Genomic DNA, 19,449 nt, shown 5'->3' with positions numbered 1-19,449 from the left:
TTCCACTGTACTCAGAAAACAAACTCTGTTTTCAATTATTTAAAATTTATTGAGAGGTGCTTGGTGGCCCAGAATACATTAACTTTCAAAATGTTCTGCAAGAGCTTAAAAAGACCACGTATTCTGTAGTATTAGGTTGTTTGCTAATCACGGTGTTCAAATCTTCCGTATCTGTGCTACTCAAGGTGCGGGTCTAGAACCATCGGCATGAGCATCATTTGGGAGCTGCAAATTATCAGGCCCCATTATAGACTTCAAATTAGAACTGCCAGGAATAAGGCCCAGGTATCTGTATTCCAACAAGCTCTCCAGATTGTAACAGAAAAATCTACAATGATTATGCATTTATCTACTTTTCTTTGAAATTTTTAAAGTTTTTGCTCTATGTTTTTTGAGTTTCTGCTATTTGGTACACACAAATACAGAACTTTTGGGTCAATATTATTTAGTGCCTCTCTTTATCCATAGTAAAACTTTTTGCCTTACTGTGTTCTTTATCTGGTATTAACAAAGAAACACCAATTTTCTTTTGGTTATAATGTTTACATGTTATATCTGTCCCCATACTGTTATTTTCATTCTATGTCCTTATGTTTTAGATGTGTCTCTTAAAGAATACATATAATTAGGTTTCATTTTTATGTCTTACCTGACAATATTTGCCTATTAGAGTACTCAGCTCATTTGAACTTAATGGAATTACTGGTATATTTGGGAATAAACCTATCATCTTACTAAGTGCTTCCTATTTGTCCCCCTTAGGACCCTTCCCCCCACCTCCCACCCTTCTTGCTTCTTTTAGATTGCTTCTTTTCTTTCTTTTTCCCTTCCCTTCCCTTTCTTTCTTTCTTAGAGAGAGAGAGAGAGAGAGAGAGAGAGGCAGAGGGGGAGGGGGAGACTCTTAATCAGGTTCTCTCTGGAGCATGGAGCCTGATGCTCAATCTCACAACATGAGATCATGACCTGAGATGAAGTCAAGAGTTGGACACTTAACCAACTGAGCCACCCAGGCACCCCTAGATTACTTACTTTAAAAAATTATTCCATGTTTCCTTCTTTATAAGTTTGGAAGTTATATATTCTTTAAGTATTCTTTTTTTTTTTTTAATTTTTTTTTTTCAACGTTTATTTATTTTTGGGACAGAGAGAGACAGAGCATGAACGGGGGAGGGGCAGAGAGAGAGGGAGACACAGAATCGGAAACAGGCTCCAGGCTCTGAGCCATCAGCCCAGAGCCCGACGTGGGGCTCGAACTCCCGGACCGCAAGATCGTGACCTGGCTGAAGTCGGACGCCTAACCGACTGCGCCACCCAGGCGCCCCATCTTTAAGTATTCTTTAAGTGACTATCCTAGAGATTACACATTCATGACTATCAAAGTCTAACTGATACTTTTACAGTAAGTGGTACCTTTATTACCTTTTACGCAAGAGTATTAGAACACTTATCCTCCTCTCATTAAATTATGAGGCATTACTGTTGTATATTTTAATTCCATGCATATTATAAGCTAAAAGGACATTATTATAATTATTTTAAACAATCAATATTCATTTAGATTCACACACATTTTTACCCTTTGCTTTTCTGCTACTTCCTGCATCTCCCACCCACTATCTGGTATCTTTTTTACTTCTTCATGAAGAGTATTTTTTGTACTTTCTTTTGTGAGAAAATGGTACAAATTCTCTCAAAAAAATTTTTTTTACTGAAAACATCTTTATTTCAACTCCATGATCAAAGGACGCTTTTGGCAGATACAGAATTCTAGATTGACATTTAATTTAGTTTATCTAAAGGTATCATTCCACTGTATTACAGCTCTATTCTTTTAGTTAAAAAATTAGTTGTTAGTCTAATTGCTCCTTCTGTAAAGGCAATCTTATTCTTCCCTCTGGCTGCTTTTGTTTTGATTGTGTTAAGTGTGGATTCCTATTAATTCATTCTGTTTGGGGACTATAGTTTTTCAGAATCTAGGGTTTGGAATCTTCCATCAGTGTTGGAAAGTTATCAGCCTTTACTTTTTAAATATTGCTTCTGACCCACTCTTATATTTGCTTCTGGGGCAAATTACGTTTATGTTAGACTTCTTACTGTATCTTACTTTCTCCTCCTCTGATTTTCTATCCTATGGTCTCTCCAGTCTTTAATATGGTTATTTTCTCATGACACATCTTCCCATTCACTAATTCTCCCTTCAACTATGTCTAATCTGTGTTTAAATCCATATACTGAATTCTTAATTTTGGTTACTGTACTTTTGGATCTAAAATTTCCATTTGAACTTTTTTATGGTTTCCAGTTCTCTGACAACATTCTCTATTTGCCTTTTATTTCCTTACATATATTAGGCATAGTTATTTCACAGCCCATACTGGATTCTTTTCTACATTTCTATGGGTCTGTTTCTGTTGTCTTTTGGTTATAGTACATGATGCCATCTCTTCTTGTATGTCTGTTTTTCTGATTGTGTGCCCAATGGTGTATTTGCTTTGTTTACAGAAATAGCTTGAAGCCTAGAATGATGGTATCTTTCTCTACAAAAATATTATATTTGCTTTATCCAGGCACCCACAAGTACTAGCAATCCAATCTCAAGGACCAAGGTATTTTGAAGAATTACAGTCTCTGTGTCTACGTACTTCCCAATGCACCCTTGCAAGAGTGCAGCCCTAGCAATCAAGGGAAATAAGGTAGCCTCCCCTGATAGGTCCTAGCCACCTGGATACCAGTTCCCTACAAAGTTGTCAAAAGTACTGCTTAACCCCTCAGCCTCTTCCTCTCTCAGAACTGACAAATGGCCCAAGGAAAAGTCATTTCCCCTGGCCTTATTTTCTTTTTATCTACAAGTTCCCTGGACAACATCATCCATTCCCAGGGCCTCAACTATGAACTTCAGTGGATGACTCCCAAGCTACATCTTTAACCTTGACCTTTCTCATAGATTATACTTCCAAACTGAACATTTCCCAACTGATATACTGATGGCAATGCAAACCTGGCACAAACCTTTAATCTCCCCTCCATCAAACAAGCATGTCCTCATGTGTTTCCTGTATCAGATAATAATATCACATCTTCAATTAATTAGGCTAAAAACCTCAGCTATCTTCTAATACTCTTTCCTCCTCACATTCATATCCAACTGTTTACATAATCTCCAAAACAGAAGTTCTACCTCCAAAATGCTTTACAAATCCATCCCTGTTTTCTACTTTCAGTGGCCTTATTTGAATCCTTACCACCTCTTTCCTGGAATATACCAACAATCTCCTATATAGTCACTCTCATTCTAGTAGGGTTTCTTACCAGTACTTGCAGGTGCCTGGACAAAGCGAATATAATTTTTTTGTAGAGAAAGAGACCATCATTCTAGGCTTCAAGCTGTTTCTATAAACAAAGCAAATACACCACTGGGCACACAATTAGAGAAAAACAGACATACAAGAAGACACGGCAACATGTACTAGAATATAGTGTTGAATGAGACTTCAGTCCAGTCAACATGAGATTCACCATCAGGGGAAAAGCATTAAACAATTCATTACTTACTGCTCAGTTTGGCATCACATATACTAAAACTAGAACAATTTGTGATCTGGGGAGCCTGGCTGGCTCAGTCAGTGAAGCATGTGACTCGAACTCAAGGTCATGAGTTTGAGCCCCACATTGGGTGTAGAGTTTATTTTAAAGACAAAACAAAATAATTCATTATGTAATTATAATTGTGATAAGTGCCATCAAGGAAAAGTGTAAGAAGCTATGAGAATGTACAATGGAGGATATGAACTGTGAATACATGGAAAGCTTTCTTAAAGAACTGACATTTGAAGTGAGCTTTCAAATTAATAAGACTAGTAATTAATAAGATGTTTATGCATTTTTGTAGGGAAGACAGGGTTATTAGGCCATTCCAGATAGCACAAACAGCATAATAATAATTATTATTATTCTCCTTACTCTATGATAGGCTCTCTGATAGGTGCTTTAACTATATTATCTCACTGAAACTCCTATAACCTGATGAAGTACATGCTGTTTTAATCCAAAATATACCGATGAGGAAATGAGGCACAGTGAGGTTGAATGACTTGCCCAAAGGTCACAGAACTAATAAGTTGGGGAACCTTCCTAATCCTCTTAGTAGAAAGTAAACTCATCCTTCTACCATATTCCAAAATGGCACCCATATGCCCCTGTGCGCTCCCCCAGGTAACTTTTGTATCCTGGCATTAACATGTTTGTCTGTCTCCCCCAAGAAATCTGACATTTCTGAGGGAGAAGACCTCTAATTCACCTTTGTTTGCCACAGTGCCAAGCACAATGCCTGTAATAGGCACTCAGGACCTGTTGAGTGCATTTGGAAAATAGCTAGAAAATCCAGACAAATCCTTTTAGCTGGATCAAATTAACTTATTTACACTGTTTGTAGTTTCTACTCTCAAAATCCGTATTCATTTTAGAAAAGTAATATGCTTCCTACATGGCCGAGAGGAGTCAGGAAAGGAGAAGAGAAGCCAAAACACAAGGACAAAGGAAGCCCAAGGGCACCTCTGGAGAGTGCCAGATATCCTGGGTGGGAATATCACAGAGTCAGCATAAGTGAGAAGCCAGCAGGCTTGAACCTGGAGCCTGTTCTGATCTGGTGCCTTTGTTCTTCGGGCTACACTGTGGATCTTCTGTTCACTCCTCCCTCTGTACTCTCTGCACTGTTCTGGGCCCCAAGAGGCTGACCTACATACCCTCAGGTTTCTGGTCAAAGCAAGTCACTGGTGGGAGATGCGAAAAGGGGAGGAAAGTAACGTCAGAGGAATGGCTGCCCTGACTCCCTCCATGTAAAAACGGCTTTACTTAAGGTTTCAGTTACTATCTTTCCAAATACAGCTTCTATGTCTCTGGTGGGTTCTTATAATCCTTCTTTAATCTCTCCAGGGCGAGGGTAGTAACAGAACCAACCATTACTAGCATTACCTTTTGTGGTTTCCCTACACTCTGCCCACACTTCTGTGAATAGTCGCTTTTCAACTCTCCTCGAATTACTCTAATTTGAGTGTGCCATCTGTTTTCTGCTGGGACCCTGACTGATATATTGGCCTACTGGTCTGACAAGCCTCAGAGACGCAAGGCAATGGAAAGGTGAGATGCAATGATGAGGGACAGGCATGAGGAGAGACTGCCAGGAATACTCAAAGGGAAGAAATAGGCAAAAGAAGGTGAGGGGGGTGAAAACTGGATTCTGAAATATGGCTTCTTCTAGGTAGAGGAAAACTCGAAAACCACTACATCTAAGCTGGAAATAGTCTCTATTCTTAGTTTGGGCATTATATCAAACTAGTAGTAAGAGATTTCCTCAAAAAAAGTCAGTTCAAAATAAATATAATACCTGCCTCCCTAGAGCAAACTTTAGGTACCACGCTAATCACGGTACGGATTGTTAGCAGAGAAGAAAACAACAACAAATCAGAGGCTTCCGTTTTCTTTAAATCTTGCAGATATATGCTTTATCCGTACTCAGTGTTACAGCATCCTCAAAGCTCCCATCTCTTTACAACCTGCTCCTTTGTTCTTTGCACACTGTTTAATGACGTCTATCTCCACTAGGACATACAAGCAGAACCTTTTATAGAACAGAGGGTCTGTAGCCTTCTTTTAAGACAGAGTGAAAGAACCACTTTAACAAAATAGCTGCCTCTTTCCTTCACCTTGTCTCTAGTTCGCCAATTGCAACCTTACATCCTTACAGTAGAAATCCAGTCCTGCCTTCTGTCTACTTGCCAAAGCAACCGAACAGGCCTTTATAGATAGCTGAAAAAGATACTGTAATCTGATAGTCATCTTTTTTTTTCCCCTGCTCTAATTATTATTTTAGCGGGCTTCTTCTTATTTTAATAGATTTTTTTTAATAAGGAAATCTTACTTACAAATTTTAATTAGCTTACTGAATATTCACTGCTTTGGAATAAGTCGTTTAATGAGTAAGGAGACCTCAGGCTACTAACTAGCCTGGAGTGTCTAAAGTGGCTTAGGGGGAAATGACGCAGCCCGAGTGATAAAAGCCAAGGCCTGTGCCTCACAAACCAGGATTCTGCAGCTGGGGCCTCAGAGAGAGAGGAATCACACTGCCTCTTGCAGGAAAAAAAGGTAAAAATCCAGCTTCTTGTTTTTTATTAAGAACCTCTGAGTAAGAACCTCCAGCTCTCTCACTCATAAAGTCTTGTGACTCTTTGTCAAATCACTTAACCTCTCTGAACATCAGTCTCTTCATCTGTAAGGGTTAGATAATAATTTTTTCCACACTAGACTGTTGTAAAAGTGGGTCCTGTGCACCACTTTAAAAGCTCTAAAATACGTGAGTTGAATGAATGAATGAATGAATCTTAATGTTGCCAATTAACCTCTCTACTATTTCAGGTACTCATCTGTTAAAAAAAAAAAAAATCAATCCTTTCTTTACAGTACATTTCAATTACAGTAGCAATGAAGAAGTGAACATTTTTCATTCTAAAAACACCTAGCAGAGAAAGTAGGGCCAGAGTTATTTAAACTCAAAATTGGAATCAGGAGAACAATGGAGTTTTTTGTCACTTGCTAATTTGAATAATCAATGCAAGTTAGCACTATTTCAAAAAGTAAAAGCATATTAATATCTGCTTCACTAATTAAGTATATGTGACAATTTAAGTATGATTCTCAATGCTTATGACATTTGAAATCATTCCTTCTTTTGTGAATTTTCAGGGTGTTATGTGAAAAAAAGGGGGGGGATCTCCAGCTTACTTAACCAAACCAAGCCTTAAGAAATCAGAGAGGGGTAGAGGGGTGCCTGGGTGGCTCAGTCGGTTAAGCATCAGACTCTCGGTTTTGACTCCGGTCATGATCTCATGGTTCGTGGGTTTGAGCCGCGCATCGGGCTCGATGCTGACAGAGCAGGGTCTTCTTGGGATTCATTCTCTCTCTGCTCCTCTCCTGTTCTCCCTGTTTCCCTCAGAATAAATAAAGTTTTTTTTTTTCAACATTTATTTATTTTTTTTGGGAGAGAGAGAGACAGAGCATGAACGGGGGAGGGGCAGAGAGAGAGAGGGAGACACAGAATCGGAAACAGGCTCCAGGCTCTGAGCCATCGGCCCAGAGCCTGACGCGGGGCTCGAACTCCCGGACCGTGATATCGTGACCAGGCTGAAGTCGGACGCTTAACCGACTGCGCCACCCAGGCGCCCCATCCCTCAGAATAAATAAATACAATTTTTAAAAGAAGACATCAGAGATTTCAAATTCTGAGCTCAACCTGCAATTCTACATTAAGGATATTTATATTTACAATATACCACCAGAAATTAATGTTAGACTAACATAAACTATAAATTTTTCACTTACCAGTGCCTATTTATACATTACAGTATAGAATGAACTTAAAAAGCTGTAAGATATATTAACTTTATATGTCCAAAACCAAACTCCTGATCTGCCCTTCCACCAAAAAATCTGTTCCTCCTAAATCCTTCCCCATCACACTTAAAGGAAAACTGCACCTTTCTGCTGCTCAAGCCAAAAATGTTTGAGACCTCCTTGACCCTTTCTCTGACATCCTACATTTCATCTATCAGTAAACCCTCTTGGCTGTACCTTCACAATTACCTGGGATCCAGCCACTTTGCATCACCTTTACTACAAGCATCCTGATCCAAGCCACCGTCATCTTCTCCCTGGATTATTGCGATGACACCCTAACTGGTGACTGCTTGTCCTTGCCTCCTTCACTCTATTATCAATACAGCTGCCATGGTGATCCTGTTAAAACTTAAGTCAGATCATGTCACTCCCCAGCTTTCCACTTCACTCAGAGGAAAAGTCCTCCATTACCATGGTGTCTAAGGCCCCCACACCATTTGGATCTCACAATCTCTCTGACTTGTCTCTGACGCCTCCTCCCACTTGTTCAGGCAATTTTCCCCTCAGGCCCTTTGCACCTACTGTTCCCTCTGCCTGGAATGTTCTTTGCCTATTAGCCACATGGGTTGTTCATTCTCTCCTTCAAGCTTTACCAAAAGATACTCTCTCAGGAGGGGTTTTCTTTACCACCTTATTAAAAATTGCACACTTCACTCCCTGTTCTCTTTCCCTCCTTTATTTGTCTTATCCATACCACCTATCACTGTATTCTAATTTATCATCTCATTTACTTATGTTATCTGTTTGTATTCTCTCAGGAGAATGTAAGCTCAATGAAGGCAGGTTTGCTGTTGATGTGAAAGTAAACTTTTTAGTCAAGTGAAATATATATAAATCAACACAAGGTGTATATATACATCATAAGTAGAGAGCTTGATGCATGTTCAAAAAGTGAAGACACCCATGAAAGCATTGTTTAGATACAGAAACATCTCCCTTCCCAATCACTGTTCTCCTAAGGGTAACCACTTTTATCCTGACTTTATTTTTTATTTTTATTTTTTAGAAAGAGAGAGAGACAGTGAGTGAGTACGAGCCAGGGAGAGGGGCAGTAGGAGAGAGTCCCAAGCAGGCTCCATGCTCATGCTCAGTACAAAGCAGGAGCAGACTCCTGCTCGAGTACAAAGCTCGATCCCATGACCCTGGGATCATGACCTGAGCTGAAATCAAGAGTCGGACGCTCAACCAACTGAGCCACCCAGATGCCCCTATCCTGAATTAACACTAAGATCAAGTTTGTTTTTAAACTTTTTTTAAAAGTAGTCTCCATGCCCAACGTGGGGCTTGAACTTACGACCCTGAGATCAAGAGTTACATGCTACACCAAATCAGCCAGTCATGTGCCTGTTTTTGAACGTTTTAATAAATGGAATCATATACCAAGTGCCTGACTTCTTTCACTTAGCTTTATATAGGTATACATAGTCAAGTTCATACATTCTCACTGATATAAAGTATTCTAAATATACAAAAGTATGCCACATTTATTTACCCATTTTCCTACTGATGGACATTTCCATTGTTTCTAGTTTGGCTAATGGGAATACTGTTGCTAAGGATATTCTTTTACATATCTTTGGTGAACATATGTACATACTTCTGTCAGGTAGGGCAGGTGGTTTTGCCTGTTAAGTTCACAGACAGCTCTTCCATTCCCAGTATAGTATCTAGTACATAATAGGTATTCCAATTGATTTTTTTGTTAGCAAATGAATGGAAATACTTTTAAATATTCTGTTATTTGGATATAATAATTCACATAAAACTTCCTTCATATATATATACATATATATATATAGATACATACATATAATATATATACATATCTACATATGTATATATATTATATGTATGTATCTATATATATATTTATAAAGCATAAAAATTATAATCATTTAAAATTTTTATCATTGAAGTATAGTTGGCATAAAACATTATATTAGTTTCAGGTATACAACACAATGATTCAACAATTCTATACATTACTCAACACTCACCACCCTACATTATTACAAAATTATTCACTCTCTTCTTTTTGCTGAACTTTTCACCTCTGTGACTTCTTATTTTATTACTGGAGGTATGTGCACCTTTTAATCCTTTTCACCTATTTTTCCCATCCCCCTATCTTCCTCTTTTCTGGCAACCACCAGTTTGTTCTCTGTGCTTAGAAGTTGTTTCTGGCACAAAAAACCATAAAATACCTAGGAATAAATCTAACCAAAGAGGTGAAAAATCTATATGCTGAAAACTATAGAAAGCTAATGAAAGAAACTGAAGACACAAAAGAATGGAAAAAGATTCCCTGCTCCTGGATAGGAAGAACAAATATTGTTAAAATGTCAATGCTACCCAAAGCAATCCACATATTCAATGCAATCCCTATCAAAGTAACACCAGCATTCTTCACAGAGTTAGAACAAATAATCCTAAAATTTGTATGGAACCAGAAAAGACCCCAAATAGCCAAAGTGATCTTGAAAAAGAAAACCAAAGCAGGAGGCATTACAATCCCAGACTTCAAGCTATACTACAAAGCTGTAATCATCAAGACAGTATGGTACTGCCACAAGAACACACACTCAGATCAATGGAATAGAATAGAGAACCCAGAAATGGACCCACAAACGTATGGGCAACTAATCTTTGACAAAGCAGGAAAGAAGATCCAATGGAATAAAGACAGTCTCTTCAGCAAGTGGTGCTGGGAAAACTGGACCGATACATGCAGAAGAATAAACCTGGACCACTTTCTTACACCATACACAAAAATAAACTCAAAATGGATGAAAGACAGGAAGCCATCAAAATCCTTGAGGAGAAAGCAGGCAAAAACCTCTTTGATCTTGGCTGCAGCAACTTCTTACTCACCACGTCTCCAGAGGCAAGGGAAACAAAAGCAAAAATGAACTCCTGGGACCTCATCAAAATAAAAAGCTTCTGCACAGCCAATGAAACAATCAGCAAAACTAAAAGGCAACCGAAAGAATGGGAGAAGATATTTGCAAATGGCATATCAGATAAAGGATTAGTATCCAAAATCTACAAAGAACTTATCAAACTCAACACCCAAAAAACAAATAATCCAGTGAAGAAATGGGCAAAAGACATGAATAGACACTTCTCCAAAGAAGACATCCAGATGGCCAACTGACACATGAAAAAATGCTCAACATCACTTGTCATCAGGGAAATAGAAATCAAAACCACAATGAAATACCACCTTACACCTGTCAGAATGGCTAACATTAACAAGTCAGGCAACAACAGATGTTGGTGAGGGTGCGGAGAAAGAAGATCTCTTTTACATTGTTGGTGGGAATGCAAGCTGGTGCAGCCACTCTGGAAAATAGTATGGAGGTTCCTCAAAAAACTAAAAATAGAACTACCCTATGACCCAGCAATTGCACTACTAGGCATTTATACAAGGGATACAGGTGTGCTGTTTCGAAGGGACACATGCACCCCCATGTTTATAGCAGCACTATCGACAATAGCCGAAGGATGGAAAGAGCCCAAATGTCCATCGATGGATGAATGGATAAAGAAGATGTGGTTTATATATACAATGGAGTATTATTTGGCAATCAAAAAGAATGAAATCTTGCCATTTGCAACTACATGGATGGAACTGGAGGGTATTATGCTAAGTGAAATTAGTCAGAGAAAGACAAAAATCATATGACTTCACTCATATGAGGACTTTAAGAGACAAAACAGTTGAACATAAGGGAAGGGAAACAAAAATAATATAAAAACAGGGAGGGGGACAAAACAGAAGAGACTCAAATATGGAGAACAAACTGAGGGTTACTGAAGGGGTTGTGGGAGGGGGGATGGGCGAAACGGGTAAGGGGCACTAAGGAATCTACTCCTGAAATCATTGTTGCACTATATGCTAACTAATTTGGATGTAAATTTAAAAAAATAAAACATTGGGGCGCCTGGGTGGCGCAGTCGGTTAAGTGTCCGACTTCAGCCAGGTCACGATCTTGCGGTCCGTGGGTTCGAGCCCCGCGTCGGGCTCTGGGCAGATGGCTCAGAGCCTGGAGCCTGTTTCCGATTCTGTGTCTCCCTCTCTCTCTGCCCCTCCCCCGTTCATGCTCTGTCTCTCTCTGTCCCAAAAATAAATAAAAAACATTGGAAAAAAAATTAAAATAAATAAGTAAATAAATAAATAAATAAAACATTAAATTAAAAAAAAAAGAAATTGTTTTTTTTTAACTTCTTCATTTGTTTTATTTTTTAGATTCCAAGATGTACACATTAAATGTGCATAGATTTTTTTTGTATGCTAATAATACTTCAACAAAAACATTAAAAAATTTTTAAAGCATAAAAATTAATTCCTGTAAATCTTCCACTCAACTTAAATAAACATACAACAATACCACTAAAACTGTGAATATTCTTTCCTAATCCTATTCCACTTAACTGAGGTTTTTTTTTTTTTTTTATCATTCCCTTTACTTTCTGTATATTTAATCATATATGTATGTACTCTAAACAATATGCTGTTTGCTTGGTTTTGAACTTTATATATATACTCTGCAATGTGCCTTTTTCACTCACTATTATGTTTCTAAGATTCACTCACATTGGATATATGTCATTGTACATTATTCTTTTTCACTGCTATATAGTAATCTGTTGTGGGATTATACCACAATAGATTTATCCATTTCCCCACTCAATGGACACTTGTCTTATTTCAAGTTTTTTTTGCCATTTCAAACAATGTTATTACAAATGCTCTTACATATTCACAACTACGAGGATGGAACTAGAGGGTATTATGCTAAGTGAAATTAGTCAGAGAAAGACAAGTATCATATGACTTCATTCATATGAGGGCTTTAAGATACAAAGCAGATGAACATAAGAGAAGGAAAGCAAAAATAATATAAAAACATGGAGGGGGACAAAAACAGAAGAGACTCTTAAATATGGAGAACAAACTGAGGGTTACTGGAGGGGTTGTGGGAGGGAAGATGGGCTAAATGGGTAAGAGGCATTAAGGAATCTACTCCTGAAATCACTGTTGCACTATATGCTAACTAACTTGGATGCAAATTAAAAAAATAAATTAAAAAAAAAAAAAGGAAAGGGTAAAAAAAAAACCCAAAAAACAAATGCTCTTACATGTTTCCTGATATACATACACAAGAAGTTTTCTAGAACAATTTCACTAAGAGGTGAAATTAAGGATTGATTGAATGGTATATGTATATTTAAATTTATAAGATAATGCCGTAAGGTTTTCAAAGTGGCTATGCCAATTTACATTCCTACTAAGAATATTTAAGAGTATCTGCTATTATATATTTTTGCCAACAATGTCCAGACTTGGTATGGTCAAGTTTAGGATTTTTTGCCCCAATCCAGGAAATGTAAAATGTTATTTCATTGAAGGTTTTAAATCACATTTTCCTGATTACAAAAAAGGATCTTCTCATATAATCGACTATTTATATTCTTTCTGTGAAGTCCTTGTTTTTGTCTATTTTTCAAATATGTTCTTTGTCTTTTTCTTATTAATTTATAGGAATTCCTGATGTATTTTAGATTTGAATCTGACTTATACACTTACAAATATCTTCTTGCAGTCTGTGGGCTGTCTTCACATTTTATTTCTTTATTTTCTTTCGTTATTTTTTAAATGTTTATTTATTTTTGACAGAGAGAGACAGAGTTTGAGCAGAGGAGAGGCAGAGAGGGAGACACAAATCTGAAGCAGGCTCCAGGCTCTGAGCTGTCAGCACAGAGTCCAAAGCGAGGCTCAAACTCACGAACTGTGAGATTATGACCTGAGCCAAAGTCGGACACTTAACCGACTGAGCCACCCAGGTGCCCCTGTCTTCACATTTTAAAAAACATTTTATTTGAAATAATTTCAAGCCTGCAAAAAAGGCCACAAAAATAAAAATAGTATAAAGAACATCTGTGTATGCCTTTTAGTCATATTCACCTATTATTAAACATTTTACCCCATTTGTTTTATCATTTGTGTTCACTCACGCATGTGCAATTTGTGTTTATACATGTTTGTGTGTTTATGCACACACATATACAAACACACATACACACACATTTTTTCCTGAACTATTTGAAGGTAAATTATATATATCATGGCTCTTTCTCCCTATGTAAGTAAGTCAGTGTATTCCCTAAGACTAGAGATACTCGCTTATACAACAATAGAACAATTACATTTTGTAATTTACTGTAATAATTTTAACCCAATAACATTCTTTATGGCATTTCCTCCCCTTCAGTACCAGATCCAGTCTAGGGTCAGGAATTGCATTTACCTGTCATGTCTCTATCCTCTCTTAGTGTGAACCATTTCCATGGCCTTTCTTTGACATTTTTAAAGAATACTACTCCCACCCCCTTTTTTCCCTAACAGAACACTCTTCATTTTGTTTGTCTGATGTTTTCTAGTGATTAGATTCAGACTACATTCTTGGATGAAATACTATACACAATGTCCACTGTCTCTCTTTGGTGATGTTGATTCTAATCACCTGATCCGAGTTTTGTTCCATTTCTCCACTCTATAATTGCTTTTTTTTTTTTTTTTTGAAACCCTTACAACTAATAAAGAGCCTATGGAGAGACACTTTAAGACCATTTTCTTCATCAAAATTTCCCCCCAGATTTAATATCTATTGATGATTCCTGCCTGATCCAGTCTTTACTAAAATGGTTGTATCATGTTGATGTTTCACAGTCTTTGATAAACATTTTACCACAAAACTTACCAATCTTTTCCTTTGTTGCTTAAACATTTTATGTCCTTTTTTTTTTTTAAATTTTTTTTAACGTTTATTTATTATCGAGAGACAGAGAGACACAGAGCGTGAGCAGGGGAGGGGTAGAGAGAGGGGGAAATACAGAATCCGAAGCAGGCTCCAGGCTCGACGCGGGGCTCGAACTCACAAACTGCAAGATCATGACCTGAGCTAAAGTCGGTCGCTCAACCAACTGAGCCACCCAGGCGCCCCTTTTATGTCCTTTTTAAGAATTTTTTTTACTATCCTCAAAGTCCTAAAGATATATCCTTACATTTTCTTCTGAAAGTTCCTTATTCTTTCTTTTTAAAATTTTTTAAACATTTTTATTTATTTTTGAGAGACAGAGCATGAGCCAGGGAGGGGCAGAGAGAGAGGGAGACACAGAATCCGAAGGAGGCTCCAGGCTCTGAGCTGTCAGCACAGGGCCCGATGCAGGGCTTGAACCCACAAACTGTGAGATCATGACCTGAGCCGAAGTCGGACGCTCAACCGACTGAGCCACCCAGGTGCTCCTTATTCTTAGTTATTCCTTATTCTTAATTATTATTTTAAGCAATATTTTAAGTAATCCAGAATAAATCAGTTTCATATATTAAGCAGTATTTTAAGTAATCCAGAATAAATCAATTTCATATACTAAGCAGTATTTTAAGCAATCCAGAATTAATCAGTTTCATATACTCTATGAAAGGCAAAAATAGTGTTGTTATAGTTGCCTGTTTTCAGTGGGTTTCAATTTTTTTAAGTTAGTTTTGTGTGTGAACAATTTCTGGATTCTAAATTTAATTATATTTTAGCATGGGGCGCCTGGGTGGCTCAGTCGGTTGAGTGTCGGACTTCAGCTCAGGTCATGATCTCAAGGTTTGTGAGTTCAAGCCCCACGTCGGGCTCTGTGCTGACAGCTTGGAGCCTGAAGCCTGCTTCGGATTCTGTGTCTCCCTCTCTTTGCCCCTCCCCTGCTTGCGCTCTGTCTCTCTCTCAAAAATAAATAAAGATTAAAACAATTTCTTTTAAATTATATTTTAGTATGATGTATGTTTTAAACAATGTTTGGTCTCTTTAGAAAGTGGTTAACCTCTCAGGTCTGGAATATTCTCTGCTTTCGTTTCTAAACAACTTAAACAGGGCACTCATAAGGCTAGTAACTGACATCTAATACTTAAAATGATAACATCATTGTTCCTACTTCAGAGATGTGTAGGTGGCGACTTGTTGAGGGGAAATTAACTTCTTTAGGTAGGAAAAAGGTAAATGGGGGGGGGGGGGAATGTCACAATTTAATGCTTACACTGATCCCTGAAAGTCTGCATGTGAAAGGCCAAACTGGGAGAAAAACAGAAAAAGCAGCCAATCTGCTTTGTAGACAGACCAATCTTAAGTCTCTGTTATTTCCACGTCTCAAGCGATTACTAAAAAATTTCCAAAACCTAGCCGTTCTTCTATCAGAAAACAAGTGAAATGAATATAGTAGAAATTAAGAAGTTAGTAATGTGTTCCTAGCCTATGTTAGAAGTAGAGCAAAACCTCCCTAGTTCGGAGCAGAGTCAGAAGGAAACTTTTCTCTCGCTTAATACACAGCATGTATTAAGCAACTGTATTAAGCAGGTCCTACGCTGCACAGAAAATGCTAGCATTACACTAATGAAAAGCCAGGATTGTATCGGCTTTCAAAAAAGGTATATAATCTGCGTTATTGTCCAGTGCTAACTATGGTAGAGAGGGAAACAAGAAAAAAAGAAGCAGAAGCATGAAAACACCTTAGCTGAAATTGGACCTACAGACATCTGCATTCTAGAGTCAGAAAGCTACTGTGAGAGGCGGAAAACCGGACTTGGCGTCATCCACTGGTGTTTAGCATGAGTCTGATCCTCTCACTAATGTTCAGGGAAAATGCACACACCAGAAAAACACCCGCTTAATTTCATCTTCTCTGTCTGACCCAGCATATTATACTGTTCCCTTAATAGTTCAAGTGGCAGTGAGCACTACACAACCCAGATAGGAATGTTTTAGAGATGTCCTCATAAGTTGGTAACTCAAATCAATTATAGGCCATTTCAAACTCAGCAAGACGAATCAGGACAAACACTATTCCGTAAGAGAATGACAATAACTCTTAAATGATAGCTTAATTATGAATCTATGATTGTTCTAGAGGTTCTGTGAAAAGTAATGCCAAAACAGAAGCTGGAAACCATCTCAAGCCCAGACTTTAATCCCTTAAATAACAATGACTTAAAATACTGATATAAAACTTTCACTGGAATCTGAAGGGGATCTCTAATATCTTGGACTTCAGATGTACAGCAGGAATATTAACTTAGAAACTACCTTAAAATGCTTGTGTCCTATGATCAATAGGAAACACCAAAATTTCTGCCAAGGGTCAGCTTTTCCTTAAGTTCCATTGCAACAGCTGGTTGGTAATTACTACATTTCCGTGCTATAAAGAAATGCTATTCTGATGTCCGTGTATAAACAACAGTACGAGTACTAAAATAAAATTATATTTTAGAGTTAATGCCAGTAAAACATACTTATTTGTTTAAGGAGGTACAGTTGTTTATTTATTTGTCTCCAGTCCTCAATCAAATACCAGTCTATCTGCCTCAAACTAAATGTATTTTTGTTAGATGATGACAGCTAATTTCAGGGCCACAATTTATTACAAATAAACATTAAAAACGAAACAAAGACGGGTATAAACTTAATTCTTCTGTTTAATGAATAACAAGGAAGCAAAGAAATCCTTGGGAACCAAATATCATAGCATGGTTACCAAGAAAAGACTTAGTGAATTCCTCAAAGCTTTCACCAAAGAGTTATATTAAATTTCCTTTCGGCAACAAATAAATTGGTTTCTCACTGGTAGAAGCTTAGGTCAGTCATCTAAATCAGGGAAAGCAGGACCGTATGCCATTTACTGAAGAGTCACTTAAGTATAAACCGTGTCTCTCCCCATGGCATGTTTATGTCCTCTCTATAGAAGATTTACACTGGGGTGGTGGCTGATTATCTTGATTCCTCACCACTTAGATTAAAAAAACGAAAAAACAAAAAAAACAACACATCACCGAAGCTTTAAAAGCTTGCATAAAAACATGGAAATATCTCTATTTTCTTTTTATCTTCTTTCACACCGGAACACGTGGATCTGAAATTCGGTGATACCGGGAAGAAAGAATAGGGTTCCTAGATTCATAGGGAAGCGAGACAGACCCTTGGAGCCCTCTCACCTGTGACACTGTGATGCTGCATTTCTTGGCCAGCTCCTCTTTGGCTTCTTCACTGGGGTAGGGGTTACTGAGGTGTGAGTAAAAATATTCATTCAAGATTTCGGTGGCCTGTTTACTGAAGTTACGCCTTTTTCGTCTATGACAAGAAGCAAAAGAGAATTACAGTTATAATCGGTCTTAACCAAGGAGGGATATATTGATTAGGATCATACAAAAAGATTAGATTTCTATGTTTTTAAACATTCTTAGGGTCTGATTTATCACACCAATATTGCAATTACGCTCTTGGCATCCTCCAAAGCACCGTCCAACTCGTGTTAAGATGTAGGATCACTAAAAATACAAGAATGTGAAGCACAATTATCTCTATTCTTTAAATTATGCGACAAGGATCTAATGTGTTATAGGTCCTCAGGGAAGATCCAGTTGAAACAAAGCAGGTAAGGTCTACCAGAGAGCTTAAAGGAGATCGGAGGGTTCAGGGAGAGAGTAGAAAGTTAGGGGGAAGAAAGCCATTAAACATGTGTCATGGAAATGATTACAAATTATGAATTATCACAAACTATGAAGGAAAAGTATGGGATAATGAAAGCGTCTAAGAGGGAAATCTCACATAGATTACAGAGTCCAGAGAGGTTTCCTTGAAGGAGTGACATTTAACCTGAGACCTGGAAAATGTGTAGGAGTTAGTCAAAGAGTAGATGGGAAGAGGAACGAGCAGAGAAAGTGGTCTTGAAACAGAAACAAACTTGGGAATTCCAAAGGGGTAGAGGAGACTGAAACACAGTAAAACTCAGGGAACGTGTGAGTTGAGTATGGAAGGATGGGCAGGTGCCAGATTATATAGGCTTTGTGGACCCCCTAAGAACTTTTGGATTTTATTTTAAGTGCAACGGAAAGGTATTAAAGGCTTTAAGTTTTATGGGTTTTTTTTTTTAAGTTTTTATTTTTATTTATTTTGAGAGCAAGTGGGGGAGGGGTAGAGAAAGAGAGGGAGAGAGAATCCCAAGCAGGCTCTGTGCTATTAACACTAAGTGGGGCTTGAGCCAACAGACTGTGAGATCATCACCTGAGCTGAAATCAAGAGTCAGACACTTAACCAACTGAGCCATCCAGGTGCCCTGGCTTTAAGTTTTATGTTTTAAAAACATTATTCTGACTGCAGAGACTAGTTGGAGGAGGGCATGAAAGGAAATGTAGATATTTAACTGACTGAGCCACCTAGGCACCCAGAAAATGTAGATATTCAAGGGAACATGTGCAATGATCAAACTGAAGGATGATGGGAACTTGGCATAGGGTGAGAGTAATGGAAATAAAAAGGATTCAAGATCTATCTGAAAGGTAAAAGCAGCAGGACTTGGTGATGGATTGGATGGGGGCAGTGGGTGGAGAAGACAGAGAAGGAAGGTAAAGAAAAAAAATACATTAAGGCTTTCTAGATTTTTCTACTCAAGCAACTGCCTGGATTAAGGCATGATTTGGTCACAAGGGAAAAGAGGAGGGGAGGATTTTTTTTTTTTTTTTTGCTGTTTTTACTGGGAAGGTGGTGACAGAGTTAGAAGATCAAATATTTATTAACAATTTATTCCAAATAGCAAAAATGTTATTTATATTTGGGTCTTGTTATTATGATTTTAAAGAATTCAAGCCTGAAAATTAGCATTTGTCAGACTTCATTTTAAGTTAGATCCTCCAGGGGCACCTAGGTGGCTCAGTTGGTTAAGCATCCGACTTCGGCTCGGATCATGATCTCACGATTCGTGGGTTTGAGCCCTGCGTTGGGCTCTGTGCTGACAGCTCGGAGCCTGGAGTCTGCTTAGATGCTGTGTCTCCCTCTCTCTTTGCCCTCCCCCACTCATGCTCTATCTCTCTCTGTCTCTTATAAATGAATAAATGTTAAAAACAAAATTTTAATTAGATCCTACAGTGGAGTGCCTGGGTGGCTCAGTTGGTTACATGTCCGA

The 19,449-nt window shown here is 38.0% G+C and overlaps 1 protein-coding gene across 3 annotated transcripts in view; it reads right to left on the bottom strand.

Annotated features, from left to right (window-relative positions):
* Positions 1-19,449, bottom strand: part of PBX3 (PBX homeobox 3) — a 221,409-nt gene that overhangs the window by 19,787 nt on the left and 182,173 nt on the right. For all 3 annotated transcript variants that reach the window (XM_043566213.1, XM_043566215.1, XM_043566214.1), the window contains exon 5: positions 17,483-17,618. In XM_043566213.1, coding sequence (XP_043422148.1) covers positions 17,483-17,618 — 136 coding nt within the window. The remainder of the gene's footprint in view (positions 1-17,482; positions 17,619-19,449) is intronic.

This window comes from Prionailurus bengalensis, chromosome D4 (assembly GCF_016509475.1).
Source record: "Prionailurus bengalensis isolate Pbe53 chromosome D4, Fcat_Pben_1.1_paternal_pri, whole genome shotgun sequence".
Taxonomy (NCBI): domain Eukaryota; kingdom Metazoa; phylum Chordata; class Mammalia; order Carnivora; family Felidae; genus Prionailurus; species Prionailurus bengalensis.
This window is presented reverse-complemented; position numbering and strand designations above follow the sequence as displayed.